Source organism: Colossoma macropomum, unplaced genomic scaffold, assembly GCF_904425465.1.
Source record: "Colossoma macropomum unplaced genomic scaffold, Colossoma_macropomum, whole genome shotgun sequence".
In the NCBI taxonomy this organism is placed as follows: domain Eukaryota; kingdom Metazoa; phylum Chordata; class Actinopteri; order Characiformes; family Serrasalmidae; genus Colossoma; species Colossoma macropomum.
In genome coordinates this window covers 16,570,777-16,588,882 of record NW_023494792.1, presented here as the reverse complement: position 1 = coordinate 16,588,882, position 18,106 = coordinate 16,570,777, and the positions used below count along the sequence as shown (strand labels likewise).

The 18,106-nt window shown below is 39.8% G+C and overlaps 1 protein-coding gene across 2 annotated transcripts; it reads left to right on the top strand.

Annotated features, from left to right (window-relative positions):
• Positions 1–16: 16 nt before the first annotated feature.
• morc2 (MORC family CW-type zinc finger 2) lies at positions 17–16,591 on the top strand. 2 transcript variants are annotated; one of them, XM_036576263.1, is made up of 27 exons: positions 17–175; positions 1,223–1,398; positions 4,576–4,629; positions 4,744–4,778; positions 4,935–5,003; positions 5,122–5,212; positions 5,870–5,978; positions 6,206–6,365; positions 6,450–6,561; positions 6,687–6,812; positions 6,943–7,022; positions 8,552–8,634; positions 10,891–10,976; positions 11,177–11,317; positions 11,483–11,637; positions 11,769–11,897; positions 12,058–12,163; positions 12,267–12,399; positions 12,483–12,569; positions 12,694–12,981; positions 13,334–13,612; positions 13,725–13,785; positions 13,913–14,051; positions 14,214–14,390; positions 14,593–14,686; positions 15,474–15,662; positions 15,790–16,591. In XM_036576263.1, exons 2-27 carry the CDS (start codon positions 1,331–1,333, stop codon positions 15,856–15,858), a joined length of 3,120 nt encoding a protein of 1,039 aa, XP_036432156.1. In that variant the 5' UTR covers positions 17–175; positions 1,223–1,330; the 3' UTR covers positions 15,859–16,591. The 2 variants fall into 2 exon arrangements, with proteins under 2 accessions (XP_036432156.1, XP_036432155.1); XM_036576262.1 differs by having other exon boundaries at positions 17–186.
• The last annotated feature ends 1,515 nt before the right edge of the window (positions 16,592–18,106 follow it).

Sequence of the window (18,106 nt, the reverse complement as noted above, 5' to 3'; positions counted from 1 at the left end):
GCCGGCCTTCGGTTTTCGTTCTCACGCGTTTTTGCGCAGGACAACGGAGGAGAGGCTGGTGTGGTGAATATCCGCGGCCTTCGGAGTGTTTTTTTATGTTCTCGGACCAGGAATAAACAAGATTTACTTCTCACAGCAGAAAAAACACTGGATAGAAACACACGGAAGGCCCTGGGTGATTAAATGGTTTGCAACGTTGAAATAACGTTTATGTTTTCTCGCTGCACACAGGCATTTTAGTACTCTAGTCAGCTAATGTTAGCTAGCTAGTTAGCTACTTGCAAGTGAGGATAAGCCATTACCAAGAGTAGAAATGGTAGACCATTGGAGCTGACCAACGCCATGTGAGCAGACAGATGTAGTGTGAGGGACGCAAGGCTAACTATGAGCATGGTTCCTCCAGAGCTATGGGTGTAAACGTGTGAGTCTTTAGACTAACGTTAGGATTTTTTATGTAGTCCCTTAAACTGCATTGAGTGGGCCCTGCTGCATGGCCTGTATTTCGGCCAGAAGGGGTTACTGAAATGCCATGCAGGACTAACCCCGCCTAAAAATGGCCATGATGCAGCTTAACTTACTCCGTAGAGATACTTCATGAATGATTGAATTGATCTCGTAGCGCTGGGAGGAAGCAGCATGCTCAAGCTGTCTTTGAACACATGTTGACAATGTAGAAGCCAGCTGTTCTGATGTCCACCTCTGGCACACAACAAATAGACGTAATAAACTGTCATGTATTTAATTTCTGGACCTTTTCAGGTATGCAGAAGTAGCTATTGTGTCAGGTGGCAATATGTTGGCATTGTAGCAACAATACAAGAAACATTTAAGATAGTATACCAAAGTAAATAAACAGTAATTTACATTTGCAAAACAGGTATTCTAGTTAGTTGAACAGTGGCCTTTTGAAGAGAGGTAAGCTATAGCTTGACAAAAGATGGCAACTTGACCAACATTCATTAAGATTCGTTAACTTTGACGTGGTAGTTCTGCGTTTTATGTTCAGTACTGTACAGTCTTCTGGAAACGTATTGACAATATGGTTACTGACTGAAAGATTTTGTGTTCTGGGCTACGCACACATAAGGAGGGAAAAAAGTGTAGAAAGTTATAAAACAAATATAGCCATCAACATTTGTGAATTAGAGCAGGTTTGTAATTAAAGGTGTCAAATTTGACTACACGGTACCAAGTTTTTCCCTGTTGTCTTGTCCTGTTGAAGGTGCTGGAGAACTACAGTCCAAAATAAGGTGCATCACTTGGAAAATATGTAAAGGAGAGAGGTGTCCACAGTTTGCCAAGAGTTCTTTTCTTTATTTATCGCTTGACAATGGCCTACTCAAATTATAGCGCCCTAAACCGTGCTCAGCTCACCTTTGAGTACCTGCACACAAACTCGTAAGTATTCTTGTATTTTGAGAGTGAGAGAGAGCGAGAAAGAGTGAATGATTGCTAGATTGAGTTCTCTTACATGATCTAAAGCTTAATGAGAAATTTTGTTCTTTTATAAGGGCGTATTTTGGTTTTTCAGTCAAATTTTCAAAAATGTAAGTCAATTATTTCATATACTTGTATCAGGAGTTATGCTGAAGTTCAGAGAGAATAAGCTAGTCTGGACAGTGTGTTTAAAAACCCATGCAGATTTTACTGACCATTTCAATTACATGGGACCAAGAACGGAACCCTGTGGAACTTCACTTGTGCATGTGTGCGTGTGAAGAGGATGATAATGTTTAGAAAACCTGATTTTAGTTTTAAAGATTATATGTTCAGGAGAGTCTGCAAGCTGCTCTTGTTGAAAGTGTGTCATTTGTTATTTTGAAAGTAATATTTAAAAAAAAAACTTTTTCAGGTGTAAGATATGGTCAGAAGGGTGTTTTTGAATATATTAATTCTGGGTGAAGACTTTCTTCAAAGCACCATGGTTTCCTGGGGTGGCTAGTGTAACAATGTAATCATAATTTTATAATTGTTAGTATGTGAACAAATAAAGGGTAAACACAAAGGTGCTGTGCTAAGTGACAATTAATTCAAGAAAACTCAAAGAGCCTTATCAAGAGCTTTGATATAGGCTGTCTACTTTAACAGAGGACACATGAAGGGCTTGGGAATCAACGCCATGTTGCGCTGCATTATAGGATTGTTCCAACATATTGGCAGGGTTGTTTTTCTGTTCACATGCTAAACAACGGTATATGGATACAATAAGCCTTATTATTGATGTGGATCCATATAAACTCTTAAACAAAGAGTGGAGTAATGATTTGGATATGTTAATCTTTCAACTTCTTTCATTTTTTCAAGACTTTTTCTTAGCTGGATTAAGCTCCTATTCTTTTGAGTAATTCAGAATGTTAAAGTCATTCGAAGCCCATGTGCAGTTTTCAAATGATAAAGAATATACCACTCAGCAACTGGCATATTTTATTCAGCCACTGGTATATTTCAGTCAGCCATCAGCATGTTTCACTGTAGTTAGCCTTTTAGCCAACACCTCTAGTCTAACTAGCAAACTAAAGAACCAGTTACTGTACTGTACTGTATTAAACCCCACAGAAATCCAAAGCAGATCACATGTAGCTCAAAGTTTACACCAAATGGGCAGTCAGTCTAAATATTCTAGATAGACAAGATAGACAAACACATGTTAATTGACAGTTGGACTTCAGCTAACGTTACTAGCCTTGTCGCATAGCTTACATCACATTGTACCTTTTAGCTGTTAGTTAGCTGCAATCAAACATAATATACTCACTAAATGATGTTGAAAGTTTGCTAGTTAGCTCTGCCAGCATATCTAATGAGTCCATGTGCTACAGATCAGCCAGAATAAAGGAAAGCAAGTAGGAAAAAAAGATTAAGCTGGCGGATCACCCATAAGACACTGTGTCATGACATCACATTCCCAAAAAATGTAATTGGCGATTAGTTTATGATCCTCACCCGTCATCAGTTAGAACTGAAATCATTTTTTTTAAATGGCCAGGACTACAGTATTGCTTTTCAGTGATGGGCGTTCTGTGTTGCAACACAATTGAAACCAAATAGATTTTATCAAAAAACTAATACCTCTCCAGTTGTGGTGGGCAACGATGTTTAGATTGGAAAGTACACTTAAGGTTGTTTTGTGTTCTTAAATCATATTGAAATAAAACTATGAAAACATCATTTAAATAGCTTCCATAAAACCATTGGACATTAATAAGACGTGTATAACATTTTCATTAGTCACACATACTGTTTAGTGTTGAATAGCACAAAAATAGTTCTGTACAGTAATGAGTAAAAAGTGTCATGCAAAGGTGTTTGCCTGTTAGTTTTTCACATTTTGTCATTAATTATTATCAAATATTTAGACATAATAGCAGGTAAGTTTTTTTTTAACTTTGGTTGAATAAGGTTCTTTAACACCTAGTTTCGATTCCTGGTGTCAGTAGTGAATAAGAACCGTCTCAATAAGTCCCAGAAAAGACATGAATGACAATGAGACTCATCATACCTGTGTTCTGAATTCATTCTCTGCATATATCTGATTTAAATTGAAACATGCTCTCCTGTCTAAAAAAGCGACAATTGGTTCAAGCTTTATGAAGAACCCTCATGTAAAAACACAAGAACTCCATCTAGAAAAAGTATTTGCCCACATTCTTACTGGTTACAGCCATCTTTAGCAGTGATGACTGGTTAGTCTTTAGTATCTTGAGGAGTTCAGGCCAACACTTCCAGAAGGTCTAAGGCATGAACAGTATGCCAGGGCTGTCCTAAAACTTTTATATTTGATTTTCAGCTTAGCCTTTTAGGATAGCTCTATGACCTGGCTGTGCTTTAAAAACTAATTGTCTTGTTCTCATGCAGAATTCTTGATACAGCCCAAACGATGAGACTTCCACTGCTATACTGAACCATTACAGTATACAGTGTTCTGGCAACATTGATTGTTCTCAGAAATGAAAAGGCTCTCGTCTCTACCCAAAAAGACTCATTTTCTGTTCAACCATCCACAAAAACGAGGATCACCAGTGGTTTCTGCATTACTGCACTGCTGTGAATTTCATTTTTGTCTTGAGTCTTAAACAGTGTTCTTGACAGGGTAAGGCAGGGTAGCCAGACTAGACATGATATTTAGAAGTTGTTGTAGTAGCTGGCTCTGCTTATACCATAATTGGTTTAATTGCCTTTTGAGGCAATTAATGTTTCACACCCAATGATTGCATGTCTAATCATTTCCAATGACAGAAAGATCACACAATATAACACACAAATTGATGCAAAAGCTTGAGAAAATTGGCAGGGCCAAACTCCACAGCAAAGCACATAGTTATCACACATACCATTTGATGATGATACTGTTCCAGCAGTCGGAAAGTTATAGTGGTTGCAAGAATTAATTTGCATTTTAGAAAACAGCTTATACAGATTGCTCATCAGTATCCGACTTTACAGACGGCAACAACCTGCCTTTTCTTCATCATATTTGCTAGAGACACTATGTATTGTAGATATGCTTGTCTAGTGAAGTGAGTGAATGACTCAGCAGTTCTAATAAACAATGTCTTGTGTGACTGATGCCAACAGGACAACACATGAGTTTCTATTTGGCGCTTTGGCTGAGCTTGTGGACAACTCAAGGTATCAGCCTTTGCTTCCTTTGGTTAATTTATTGATATAGTTATGAAAAAAATACTGGAAATGCTTGAAGTCATGGAATTGCAGGAATTGAACACTGTTTTTCCTCATCTACAGAGATGCAAATGCTACGAGGATTGACATATATACAGGTACTGTATAATGTTGTCACGCACAAATTCCTGTACAAACATGCAGGAATATGTTCAAAAGAACAAGTGAAAAAGTTTCCGAATGACTGGAATCTTAAAAAAAAAATTGCCAATCACTTGTATCTCCTTTCATGTTCACCAATCTTGGAAATTCAGAGAAAAGACCTGACCTTCGTGGAGGCTTTATGCTTTGCTTCTTGGATGATGGGACTGGCATGGACCCCAGTAAGTATAGTAAAATCTGTCTAATTAATCCATCAAACCACAAATCCCAACATTACAACAGCTCAGCTCACACATCAGAATTAAATTCTAGTGAATTAAAGTAATTGCCTTTGCATAGGTGAAGCAACACACGTCATTCAGTTTGGCAAATCCAGCAAGAGGTTCCCTGAGTCCACTCACATTGGCCAGTATGGAAATGGTTTGAAGTCGTAAGTGCCTGTTATACATACTCATGTCATTGAAATGTATGGACATAATGAAAGAAAGGCAATGTGGAATTTGCCAATACATATATATATATTTTATTCATGCAGCTGCATGCAACATTTTGGGCATCCCTGGCCAATTTACATGTTAGAGTTTTGAAGAAAAAAAAAAATCTTTTGCTTTGCTTTTCTGGCCAGCAAACACAGTTCTGTCTGAGGGTTCTCTCAGTCTTCCAAAATTGTTCATATCTTAGCTTCCATTTCTGAGAGTGGGAATTTTGAGTAGGAAATGCCTTGAGAAAAAAGATTTGATATCTTTTTTTTTAATTTTTTTTTAGCTTTTTAGGCATCACTTTGCTTCATTTTCAGATCTTTAACCAAATGCTTAGAAGAGCTCATTGTTATTGAGTATTAGTGCGAAGTTTGAAGAGTCAGAGAATTTATTATGCTCTGAAATTGTAATAAGCTGACGATTCCTATTGAAAATTTTTGACCTGCCTAACCAGTCCTAATGAGTCGATTAAGGCCCAACAAATTAAGTTCTGAGACGTTATAGCTGGAGAGATATCCGAATATTGTACATGCCACGTTACAAGTACATATACAAGTATATTTTCAGAAATGTTTTTTTCGTTAACATAATGTTATTATCTCTTTCAGTGGCTCAATGCGAATTGGCAAAGACTTCATCCTCTTCACAAAGAAAGATGACAAATTAACATGTTTATTTTTGTCACGGACCTTTCACGAAGAGGAGGGGCTGGATGAGGTATGAATGTGTGTGAAAGAAGCAACGTCTGAGCAACAAGCAACAGCCAAGAAATGTCCGAGTTGACCTCACAGTTTGCTAAATCTCAGTCACGTGTGTGTGTGTGTATATATATATATATATATATATATATATATATATATATGGACAGGGTTAACTGATAGAGAATAACCACCACACAGAATATGAAATAACCTTTCTGTCTTCTTATTCTAACATGCATGTAGGTCATCGTTCCCTTGCCCAGTTGGGATCTGAAAACCCAGCAGCCCCTTACTCAAGACCCAGAGAAGTATGCAATCGAGACAGAGCTTATCTTCAAATACTCTCCTTTCAAGAGTGAGGAGCAGCTCTTCCAGCAGTTCAAGAAAATTGAAGGAGCCAGTGGTATGACTTCTACATTCTCAGTTTACAGTGTTCCCATGAACTGGACATAATCTGGTCTATTAAACTTTAAGTGTACGTTTTTAGGTACTCTGGTGATAGTTTATAATCTGAAGCTAATGGACAACAGAGAGCCTGAGTTGGATGTGCAGACTGATCACCAAGACATACTCATGGCAGGGACACCTGTAGAGGGAGTGTAAGTAACTCCAATACCCTCCTCTCTTTCCGTTCTTTTATTTGTTCTCTCTCTTTCTCTTTCCATCTCTTTCTTTATAGTTGTCATGCTTGAGTTGTAAAGCTTGTGCTGTGTTTTTGAAACAGAAAGCCTGAGAGGCGGTCGTTCCGTGCCTATGCTGCTGTTCTCTACATTGATCCCAGGATGAGAATATTCATTCAGGGACACAAAGTGAGGACCAAGAGGTTGTCCTGCTGTTTGTATAACCCTAGGTACACATACATTTCTCTCTCTCTCTCACACACACACACACACACACACACTTCACTCATGTATTGTATACTCATATAGTAGAGAAACAAAAAAAATATGTATACAAACTCAGTGTTTGCTGTCTTGCAGGATGTATAAATACACATCCACACGCTTTAAAACACGTGCAGAACAAGAAGTGAAGAAAGCTGATCACCTTGCAAAACTCGGTGAGTACATTGAGAGATGCCTCTCTGGAGCAGCTGTCCAATCCCAAGCCAGAAGTGGAAAAAAAAATACTAGTCAATACAATATATGGCCAAAATATGTAAACACCTGGCCATCACACTTGTGTGAGCATTTGTGAGGTCAAGCATTGATGTTGGATGAGAAGGCCTGGCGTGCAGTCAACGTTCCATTTCATCCCAATGGTGTACATTGGGGTAGAGATCAGGGGATCAGGAACTCCAGTGGCCTGCATAAAGTTTTGCAGCACGACAGGGATACAGTTGTGCTGGAACAGGAAAGGCTCTTCCCCAACCTGCTGCCACGAAGTTGGAAGCATAATTGTCTAAAATGACTTTGTATGCTGTAGCATTAACAATACCCTTCACTTGAACTAAGGGACCTAGCCCAAATCCTGAAAAACAGCGCCAGACTGTTATCCCTTCTCCAACAAACTGCTGTTGGCACTATGCATTCCGGTAGGTAGCGTTCTCCTGGCATCCTCTAAAACTATATTCGTCCATCTAACTGCTAGATAGCATGTTTCATTACTCCAGGGAACACTAATCCAGTGTCCAGTGGTGAAATGCTTTACACCACTACAGCCAACGCTTGACAATGTGTATAGTGATCTTAGGCCTAAGCTAATGGAAACCCATTTCATGAAGCTCCCAATGCACAGTTCTTGTGCTGATATTTCTTCCAGATTGATCCCACAGAGGATAGACACTGCACACTTTAGCACTCTGCAGCCCTGCTCTGAGTTTGTGTGGTCTGTCGCCTCATGGCAGAGCTGTTGTTGCTCCTAGACGCTTCCATTTTGCAAAATTAGCACTGACTAGCACTTCACAGTTCAGTTCAGGGCAGATCTAGCAGATGTTAGGAAGCTCTAGTGTTAGGGATGGTGATTGATGATTCAGGCCAGGACTACCAAAACTGAACAATATTGAAGGCCAACCAAACCCCAAAGCTGGCCGTAAACAATCGAGAAGATACTGCTCCGAGGTTGCAGTCTAACGAAATGCCAGAGTGTTTGTGTCTCCTCAGGTGGGTTTTCTGGCCAGTAGCTTGGGTCGATAGCATACGCCAGCTTAGGTTTCACTCTCACTTCTTTTACCTTACATAGGGACAGTGAGGCTCCGCCCTATGTCCTTAACTATTTCCCAAGTAGGACCTTTGACAGCGAGCAGGGGTTAAGGAGTATTGGGTCGTAACACAGGGCAGAAATTTCACAAACTGATGTGTGCCAAAGGTGGCGTCTTATTAAAGTCACATTTAAAGCCACTGAGCTCTTCATTATGACCTATTCTACTGCCAGTGTTTCTCTATGGAAATTGCATGGCCAGATCTTTGATTTTATACACGTGTTAGGAGTGGGTGTGGCTGAAACCCTTGAACTTGCTGAACTTGGTAATTAGGAGCGTTGTCCACATATTTTGGCTATATAGTATAGCGTTGTAATGCTGATGTGGTAACTACAACATTAATATTTATGTCCGCTTACAAAGTTATTGCTTTGTTTTTGTTTCTGCAGCGGAGGAGAAGGCCAGAGAAGCAGAGAGTAAAGCTCGCGCTCTGGAGTTAAAGTTGGGTGATGATTTATCCAAAGAGGCCAGGGTGAGAACTTGCAACCACCTGCTGTATATTAGTCTTGCATTAGCCAGTTGTGCACAGAACTGTACGTAGCAGTAAGAGGTTCCCTGAATTCACTCACATTGGCCAATATAGGTCTAGTAATAAGTATTCCATAAAGTTTAATCTCAGCCTCAAGCGCTGCGCCCACAGAGGTACCTGTACCATCTAATATATATTGCAGAGCCACATGAGTAATATAGCTCAAAATAGATGACTAGCAGTTTTATTGGTGTCGTCAACAACAGCAACTATAATTAATCACTTTTGGTAGCCAAGATTCAAACTTGTGACCTCACAATGACAGAGAGACCTAAGAGGTTCTTGTTTTGTTTTGTTTTGTTTTGTTTTTTTTTTGCTAGGGAGCCCAAAAAGTCATTACAAATTTAGCTTGTGTTGTGCTGTTACATTGTTAAGCAAGGAATGACTTATCGGACTCCTTAGCAGACAAAAAAAAACATCTTAGGCCTCACCCTGTCATTGTAAGGTCATGAGTTTGAATTCAGCCAACATTTCTTTATTTATATGTTTATATTTACACACACATACATACATACACACGTACATACATAAGGTTTTTTTCAAAATATTCCCCAGCCCATGTGGTGATATCCATTATGTGCCAGTTTTTAATAAGTGCTGTCTGAGGGGTCAAACCTCATGGGCATCTGGTTTTTCGTGTTGATGTTGATGATAATATGCACCGTAGAGGGTGAAATACCTCAAATCATTGCAATCCCTGGCTGTGGAATATTATTCTTAAACTGTTAGACTATAGGCTGATGCATTATTGGCAAAGTGGCGAGCCTTAACCCATCTTTGCTAATAAAGGACTAGGTCTTTCCAGGATGCTGGAAAGCTGCTGGATATCTAAGCATAATTAACTGGTTGTTTTTCGAAGATTTTACAGTGGTCCTAGTCTTAATTTGCTCTTTTTGATAAGATACAACATTAAATACTTTGTTTTTGTCCTGTTTTTGTTCAAATACAGGTGAAAGTACATTTATAAATCACTTATTTCTATTTTTATTTGCATTTTACCTGCAGTCCTCACTTTTTGTTTGTAAAATTATATCGACTGATGTTATTGGTCATCAGAATTTTTTGCCCCTTTAACTCAGTAACAGTATCAGCCACAGAATGTTCATATAGGCCAGCCTTAATAACCCCCCTCCCCTTGTTCTCAGAGTAGCCTGAATTTTTCATGCCATGAATTCAACAAGGTGCTGGAAACAATTCACAGAGATTCTGATCCATGTTGACATGAGTGCATCACAAAATTGCTACAGATTTGTAAACTGCACATTGCTGTTTATGTACTATTGTACCACATGCCAAATGTCCTTTATTTGATTGATCTGATGACTGAGGAGGACATTAAAGGTCTGAACTCATCGTCATGTTCATGGAACCAGTTTGAGATGACTTGTGCTTTGTGAAAAGGTGCATTATCATTCTGGATGTACCCATTAGAAGATTAAAGTCTTGGCCTTAAAGGGATGCACATTGTCAGCAGCAATACTTAGATAAGCTGTCACATTCAGACAATGCTCTGTTTGGTGTTAGGGAGCCCAGTATTTGCCGAGAAAGAATTTCCTACACCATCACTGTCACCACCAGCTGGAACTGCTTACATAAGGCAGACTGGGTCAATGAAATCATGCTGTTTATGCCAAATTTGCAGTCTACCATCTGTTTGTTGCAGCAGAAATTGAGATTAATCAGACTAGGCTATGTTTTTCCATCTTCAACTGTCTTGTTGCAGCAAGCCTGTGCCCAGTGCAGCCTGAGATTCCTAATTTCTGCTGTTGCAACCCATTCACAAGGTTGAACCCGTTGCACGTTATTCAAACTATTGTAGCTTCCTGTCGCCTTAATCAAGTATAGCCATTCTCTTCTGACCACCCCGTTGGGCACCAACAGCAATGCCAAAGTCACTGAGATCGTTTTTTTCCTCGTTTGGATGTTTGATGTAAATATTAACTGAAGCTCTTGACCTGTCGCTTCATGACTCTGTGCATTGCTTCCACTTGATTGGGTGATTGGATAAGTGCGTGACTTGTACATGTATGTGTACAGGTGTTTCTAAAGTGGCCGATGAGTGTATGTGGCCACATGAGGTTTGCAGGATCACGTGAAGGTGCAGTGTATTATGCAGATGTATTAAGGTGTATTATGCAGACAGAATCAGTTTATTTAGACAAACAGTAAAATCTTGCTCTCTTTTTTATTTGCTTTCAGGCTGCATTGAGGAAGGCCCAAGATTCAGCTTCAGCATTACGTGCAGAAGCTAACAGAAAACAAGCCATATACGCATCTAAACAGAAGTAATGCACACACACAAATACAAGTACAAAATCCACCTATTTCTAGAAGTCAAAGAAATAGACATATTAAGACGTGCATATTCAGACTGTGCCTTTTACTGAAACATTCCCAATCAGCTTTTTGCCCCATTATTATCATCTACATTAACACTGCCTGATGTAGCACTGAGTCTCACTTTCACTGTTATCAATTGTGTCAGGGCGCTGAAGGAGCCCAAAGAGCTGAACTTCATCTTCGGTGTGAATATTGAAAGGCGAGACCAGGACGGCATGTTCATCTACAACTGCAGTCGGCTCATTAAAATGTATGAGAAGACCGGGCCACAGCTGGAGGGAGGAATGTGAGTCTGCCAGAAAGCCTTACGTGGCTGTTTAGGCTAATGTTACGGCTCTGATTGAGTCATGCTGAGATCAGTCAATTTGGACTAGAAACATGAAACTAGAAAAATCATCTGGCATATTGGTTATCAGGTACTGGTTGACTACTGTGTTTCTAAATCTTTCAGGGCATGTGGTGGAGTAGTAGGGGTGGTAGATGTTCCCTATCTTGTGTTGGAGCCAACACACAACAAACAAGACTTTGCAGATGCTAAAGAGTACAGACATTTACTCAGAGCAATGGGAGACTACCTAGCTCAGTACTGGAAGGATATTGGTATAGGTAAGAGAGTGGGTGTGTGTGTGTATGTGTTCACTTGCATTTTTCCAGCTTGTCAATGTCAGTTTTTCTAGTCTAGATGTCATGAATTTCTCCCAAAGCAATCAACTGATCATGTTTCATTCACCAAACAGCCCAGAAAGGCATTGTGAAGTTCTGGGATGAGTTTGGGTATCTGTCAGCCAACTGGAATGCTACACCTTCAAATGATGTCAGGTTCCGTCGACGCAGGGCCATGGAGATTCCTGTCACAATACAGTGTGGTAAGAGCACATACCTACTTGTGGTATAGTGCATATATATGTACTCTCACATTGTTTTACACAAGTTGTGAACACATTTATAGTTCTTTACATATAATGGTTTCTTTCACTCTGTACCACAATTCCTCTTTCTCCCTTACACTCACTCTCTCTTTCTCAGATAAATGTTTGAAGTGGCGTACACTGCCATTTCAAATGGATGCTGTGGATAAGCGTTACCCAGACAGCTGGGTCTGTCTCATGAACCCTGATGGAGCACAGGACAGGTACAGAAAAGAGAACGTATTCTCAACACATATTGTTATAACTCTGTTTTTTTTCTCCTTGGCTTTCACTTACAACCTGATCCTTCTTCACTCCCTCTCTCAGGTGTGATGCCCCTGAGCAGAAGCAGAATATACCTATTGGTGTCTTGAAGAAAGACACGAAAACCTCAGAAGACAAACAGAAAGAACTCTCTGAGAAAATCCGTCAGCAGCAGGAGAAATTAGAAGCCCTACAGGTACTCATCAATTTGTTTATCTAATATAGTTTTACATTGTGAATTGCTCTATCAGTTAGTTTAATCTAATGCATCCATTACAGAAAACCTCAACAGTAAAGTCAGCAGCAGATGTGAAACGGCTCCCTCTAGAGGTCAGTGGAAAGCCTGCGGAGGAGCGTACAGCACAGGTACTGCTTTTTATGTTTTACAATTCATTAACTGGCATGTGTATGTGTGCATGTGTGAGAAAGAGAGGACGATTGTTTAACTGGTTTGTGAGATTGGAACTGACGCAACTGGCCTTTGTTCTAGACTGCTACTCGGTCATCCCAACGCACACTAGCTCGACCACGTTCACCTCCGCTTCCTGCCGTGGTCAAAAGAGCAGTCAGTCAGTCTCCTGCAGCTAAAACTCCACCCCCTAAACCTACACCTCCTTCACGTCCAACGAGAACGCCTCCTGCTCCCCCCCCACCAGCCAAAGCCAAACCGACACCCAGCCCATCTCCCAAACCAGTAAAACCCACCTCTAGAGCTGTGGCAACACCTCCACCTTCAAAGCCACCAGCTCGCAGGAGCGCAACCCAGACCCGCACTACAGTGAGTATGAAACAACATAGACCAAGGCAGAGCGTAGCAGAGTTTCAGTTGATTGCATGTTGAATTGCAGGGCAAGCACAATTTCTGTTTTTTGACTCTGTCATTTTAGAGGTGTCAAGATAAGATCCTGGAGGGCATTATTCCAGCCAGGTTTGGTGATTTTCATGCTCAGATACACTTAATTCAATTCAGCAGCTAATTACCAGGTTTAGTGAGCATATTAGAGCAGGAAAATCACCAAACTGAGCTGAACTCTAGCCCTTTTCTGTATATGTTGAGATGAGCAGTAGAAACTCAGTATAGAGCTTTTGGAGTTAGTAGTGAGAAATGGTATGTCTGTGATTGGTTTCAGCCGTCCTCCACAAAGACGGCCAGCAGACAAACTCCATCTAGCAAGAGAGGAAGTGCCAAGAAGGGTAAAGCACAAGAAGAAGAAGATGAAGAAGAGCAAGAAAGTGAAGAAGAGGAAGAAGAGGAGGAAGAAGAAGATGACGAAGAGGAAGAGGAAGAGAGCGAAGAGGAGGAGGAGCCACAACCCAAAAAGTCCAAACTGGCGGCACCTGTTCAGAGTCGTGGAAAGGGAGCAGTAGAAAAGAAGGTCCTTCCAGCCAAACAAGCAAACAACACAGAGGTACATTAATTTAACTACCTTACATTTTTTAGACCTCTTTGTGGGTAATATATGCTACAAGCTTAGAAACTAATTCCGTGCATTTTTAAACCAATCGAGTTTTCTTCCACAGAAAGTCAGCAATAGTACTGAAGAAGATTTAAAACAAGATGCTGTGAAAAATGCCCATAAAGGTAGCAATATTAATACAGTATATTTTGTGCTTTAATACAAATTCAAAAACCTTCAAAACATGTATGCGGTAAAATTTTTTTGGTTTGTAGTAACTAAGTAGTACTTGTGTGTCTGTGTGTTTCTCAGATAAAGGCATACAGGTGGAGGCGAAGGTGAATGGAGAGTGGTTCACTGGCCGAGTGACTGCAGTAGAGACGGGGAAAGAGAGTGTGCGCTGGAAAGTGAAGTTTGATTATGTCCCCATGAACACTCCAAGAGACCGCTGGTATGAATTCACATACATACAGATGAAAGTAATTTATGATATTTATCTATTGTTAGTCATATTATATGGATAAACTAACTAAACTAAAATCTTCTGATATGCATTCTGTATGTTTTATTTTGTTACGGTTTCTATTTATTATTTGTTTGTTTACTTTTTTAGGGTGTTTAAAGGCAGTGATGATGTCCGCCTCATGCGCCCTGCTTCACCAGAATCACGGAGTCCAGACACTAATCAGGCTCCAGCACGGTCTGTGACGCCGCCCACAGCAGCTGAACCTGATACAACCCAGAGCGGGCCGAGCAGGGAAACTACAGAGGGCCTTGTCACCATGATGAGGTGGGTGTGGATAGATGTATGTGAATCTTTGTGGGAGTATGTAGAAGTGGACATGCACGAGTATGTCCTTGTACATCTGCTTTAGTTTCACTGGTTTCAGTTCTTTATTGAAACGATGACAGTGTGACTCAAGTAAATTGTGGTATGAGGTTTTTCTGTATTTGCACCGACTTAACCGCATTACACTGTGTGTTCATTGTAGGACATTGCTGCGGTACTTTTTCCCACCTGATTTCCGAATCCCAAAAGACTCTCTGAACACAATGAGTGCTGAGGACCTTGTGGCTTTCCCCATTGTGAGTATATAACATTCTTAAAGATAAGTGTCCCCATTCTGTTGCATTCATTGAAACAGTGTGTTGAACACTGCTAAGTTGTCTGTGAGCACTTTATAATTTTCTAATATGCCTGGGGAAATTTGCCCACGCCAGGCAGTGCACTACGGTTGCAAATCCGTGAGCACGCATTTTATCATTTCTATTTACTAGTGAACTGTACAGAACTTAGTTAGCCTTCTTGCCAGGGTGCTAAACATGCCGAGCTGAAATGTATGGCTGGAGCTAGCAATGCTGCAAATGCAATCATCACAAAATCATCACGCAGTCTCAATCGAGTCAGAAGACTATATATTTAAAAAAAAATAAAAATTAAAAATAAAAAAACACTAGCTATCCAAAATGTGTCTCTGACTCTCACATAGAACATAATGCAATAAAAGGTAAATCAGAACTTCAAGCTCCTCCATTGTTGCTCTTTTTGGTTGGTTGTTGTTTACTCTTAATGTTAGATTTGCATGAGAAATCATGTGACCACACAAGCTAAAGAGAACGGTGCCTACTTTCACGGTTCTGTTACGTGAGAGGAAACAGATACAGGTACCCGGTCAGGGTATGGATAGTTCTGGGTTTGGATTTGCAAACATGCTGTGCTGTAACGTACTGCCCGGTGTGAAAATGCCTGAAGTGAACTGTGAGCTGTGGTCATCTGTACATTTTCACACTTCCTCTCTTAGCGTATAACACTTGGTTTGCATGTTTGTGCCAGTTCAGCAGTAACTATGTTGTGTGGTCATGTTGGTTGCAGAAAGAGTATTTCCAGCAATATGAGGCAGGGCTGCAGAGTCTGTGTAACTCATACCAGAGCCGTGCCGAATCTCGAGCTCGGGCTGTGGAGGAGAAGAGCAGCGGAGCAGAGGCCAGGCTCAGAGAATCTGAGGAGAAGCTCCGCAAGCTCAGAACCAACATCGTCGCACTGCTGCAGAAAGTCCAGGAGGTCTGAACTACTGCATTCACTCACACACAGACATGCATTAACACCACCAAGCACACTCACACATAAGACATGCTGACATGGTTGAATGATCTAGGTTTAGTGATGATTTCTGGTTGTTTTCCTTTAGGATATTGAAATCAGCAGTGATGATGAACTGGATGCCTATATTGAGGATCTGGTCACCAAGGGCGAGTGAAACACTGCAGATATTACTCCATCTTACCCGTCCTGCCATGTTCTTGCTTTATTGTGGTCACAGTTTCCCTCCTTGTTTATCCATATCTTCCATTCATTTAATTGTTTTATGTTGGATGCCACTTCATTTCCTTTTTTCCTTTACCGTTGACCTGAAGTTAAAGATGCAGGCAGTATTTTCACCACTGAATGATAAATCATTTTTTAAACAAGGCTCCTTCCCCCGGCTGATTAACTTGCAATATGCACACTTTGATTTTATGGACCAAAGGAGCTGAAAAGCCTTGTATTTTACAAGTTTCACAGAAAGTAGCGTCTCTGTTTCTCTTGTTTGGATTTACATTACTGCATCTTTGTTTTGAGAGGTGCTCGTGGGCTTGGCGGTTTAAAGCCTCGTTCTCAGTTCTAAATAGCTCCACGATTTATCAGTATGGGCTTTACAAAGAAGGCCTTTTGCAAATCAGTATAACTGTAAGTGGCTTTGGAGAATGTCTTCTCTGATTCCTGGTCGCTGCTACAATTTTTTGTGTCTCTACCCTTTCAGTGACTTTCTGTTGCCTGTGTCTTTCATACATGAGTGTGGGGTCCAGAACAACAGTTTTTCTTCTTTTTGAATAAATCTAAAGCTGTTTACCCCCTTGTTCACAACATTTAGTCACCATCTTTATATCTAAGTATATTTTTAAACAGTTTTAAGAAAATGTTCCAATAAAAATTCAGGATGTATATGGGAATTCTGTGTCGTTCATTGCTATACACAATCTATGATCTCAGTATATTTAATTTAATGTTTGAAGCATAGCTGACAGGCCCAAATTCTTGTGTATTAAATCTTTATTCATAATTCACGGCTCTTCAAAATGACCTTAGTGTCTGAACGTCCCTTGACTACACATCAGTAGCAGGAGTGAAATCACTGTCGCACGTTTTATGTTGGAATGAATACATTGTCATGTTACCAATTAAACAAATAAGCTTTAAGTACTGATTACCAAAACTAACAATTCCTAATCCAGTGTAATTTTATACAACTTTACATTTGATCATTTTATATATTGTTGTATTTTATCTATATTTTATAATCCAAACATCATTTGAAAAAATGATACTTATTTATAATCACATTATTCATAAATAATTGTTTGTAAATTAATATACATTAAGGTAATTCCAGGTTAAACATTAAAGGGCCCATAGCCTACATTTTTCTTGTATTTTGAGGCCTGCTTATTACATTTGTGTGGATTTGTGCACCAAAACCAGTCATAGTTTATTTTTGCACAACCATTTTCCAACCTCTCTTTATCCCTCAGAATTAAGCCGGCTGTTTTTGTTACTGAGCCTTTAGGAGTGATATATGAAAATGAGCTCCGTTCCAATTGGCTGTCCTGTATTGTGTTTCATTCATGAAGCAGGCTGGGCTAAAACACTCATAACTTTATCATGAATGGGTGGGGCTAAGGTTCTGTAGGCTCAATAGGTGGATATATGTAAATATAACCTGCTTTTTCGTGAAATCAAAACAGGCTGTTTTTGTAGCTTTGTTTCTACAAATAGACTGTATGAACTGGGGCCTGGACTGTACGTTTTGAAGCAATTTAAACAATGTTTGAAACACATTTTAACAATGTTTACATACATCAAACAAAATTCCATTTTCTATTATATGGGCCCTTTAATAAACCCGTCATTATCACATAAACATATGTTGGGATAAATGCATGAATGTTTTGTTGCTCGAGAACTGTGTTTAACCAGCTTCAGGTGTAAGTGAACATGTGCTTTCCCTAGCCTCACTCAAGGCGGGTTTAGAAAACCAGATTTCTTGGTTAACTGGACAATGTGAGCCACAATAAAATACTGCCCAAAAAAGGGACAGGCACTGATGACCTTTAACTTTGCACTGATAAAAATCTATCATGTTAAATAAGGGAACAAAACAAGGGCTAATATTATATATAAAATCATGGTCTTTCATCACACATTTATCACCAGCTGCTGTTTCTTGGATTCACTTGTTATTAAAGAAATACACACAGCTGCTGCTTCAGCACTCCAAAGGGCTTACATCCTTGTTCATATGCTTTTTCAAATCTGAACTGTACATCAGTGTAAATTACAATCCACTTAATAGAGGATGCACTTTGCAAATGTATACAGCCTCATTCCATCAGCACACTGAGACTGTGACGTGTTTTGTGGGATTCTCATGGAGAAAGCTCTTTTCCATTTGTTACAGAGTAAAATAT

Bases quoted from the DNA above. Each gene is read 5' to 3' on its own strand.
- morc2 (XM_036576263.1), top strand. From the start codon at position 1,331: ATGGCCTACTCAAATTATAGCGCCCTAAACCGTGCTCAGCTCACCTTT. The intron at 5,004-5,121 runs GTAAGTATAGTA...GCCTTTGCATAG, and splicing joins TGGGACTGGCATGGACCCCA to GTGAAGCAACACACGTCATT. The intron at 12,982-13,333 runs GTGAGTATGAAA...GATTGGTTTCAG, and splicing joins CAACCCAGACCCGCACTACA to CCGTCCTCCACAAAGACGGC.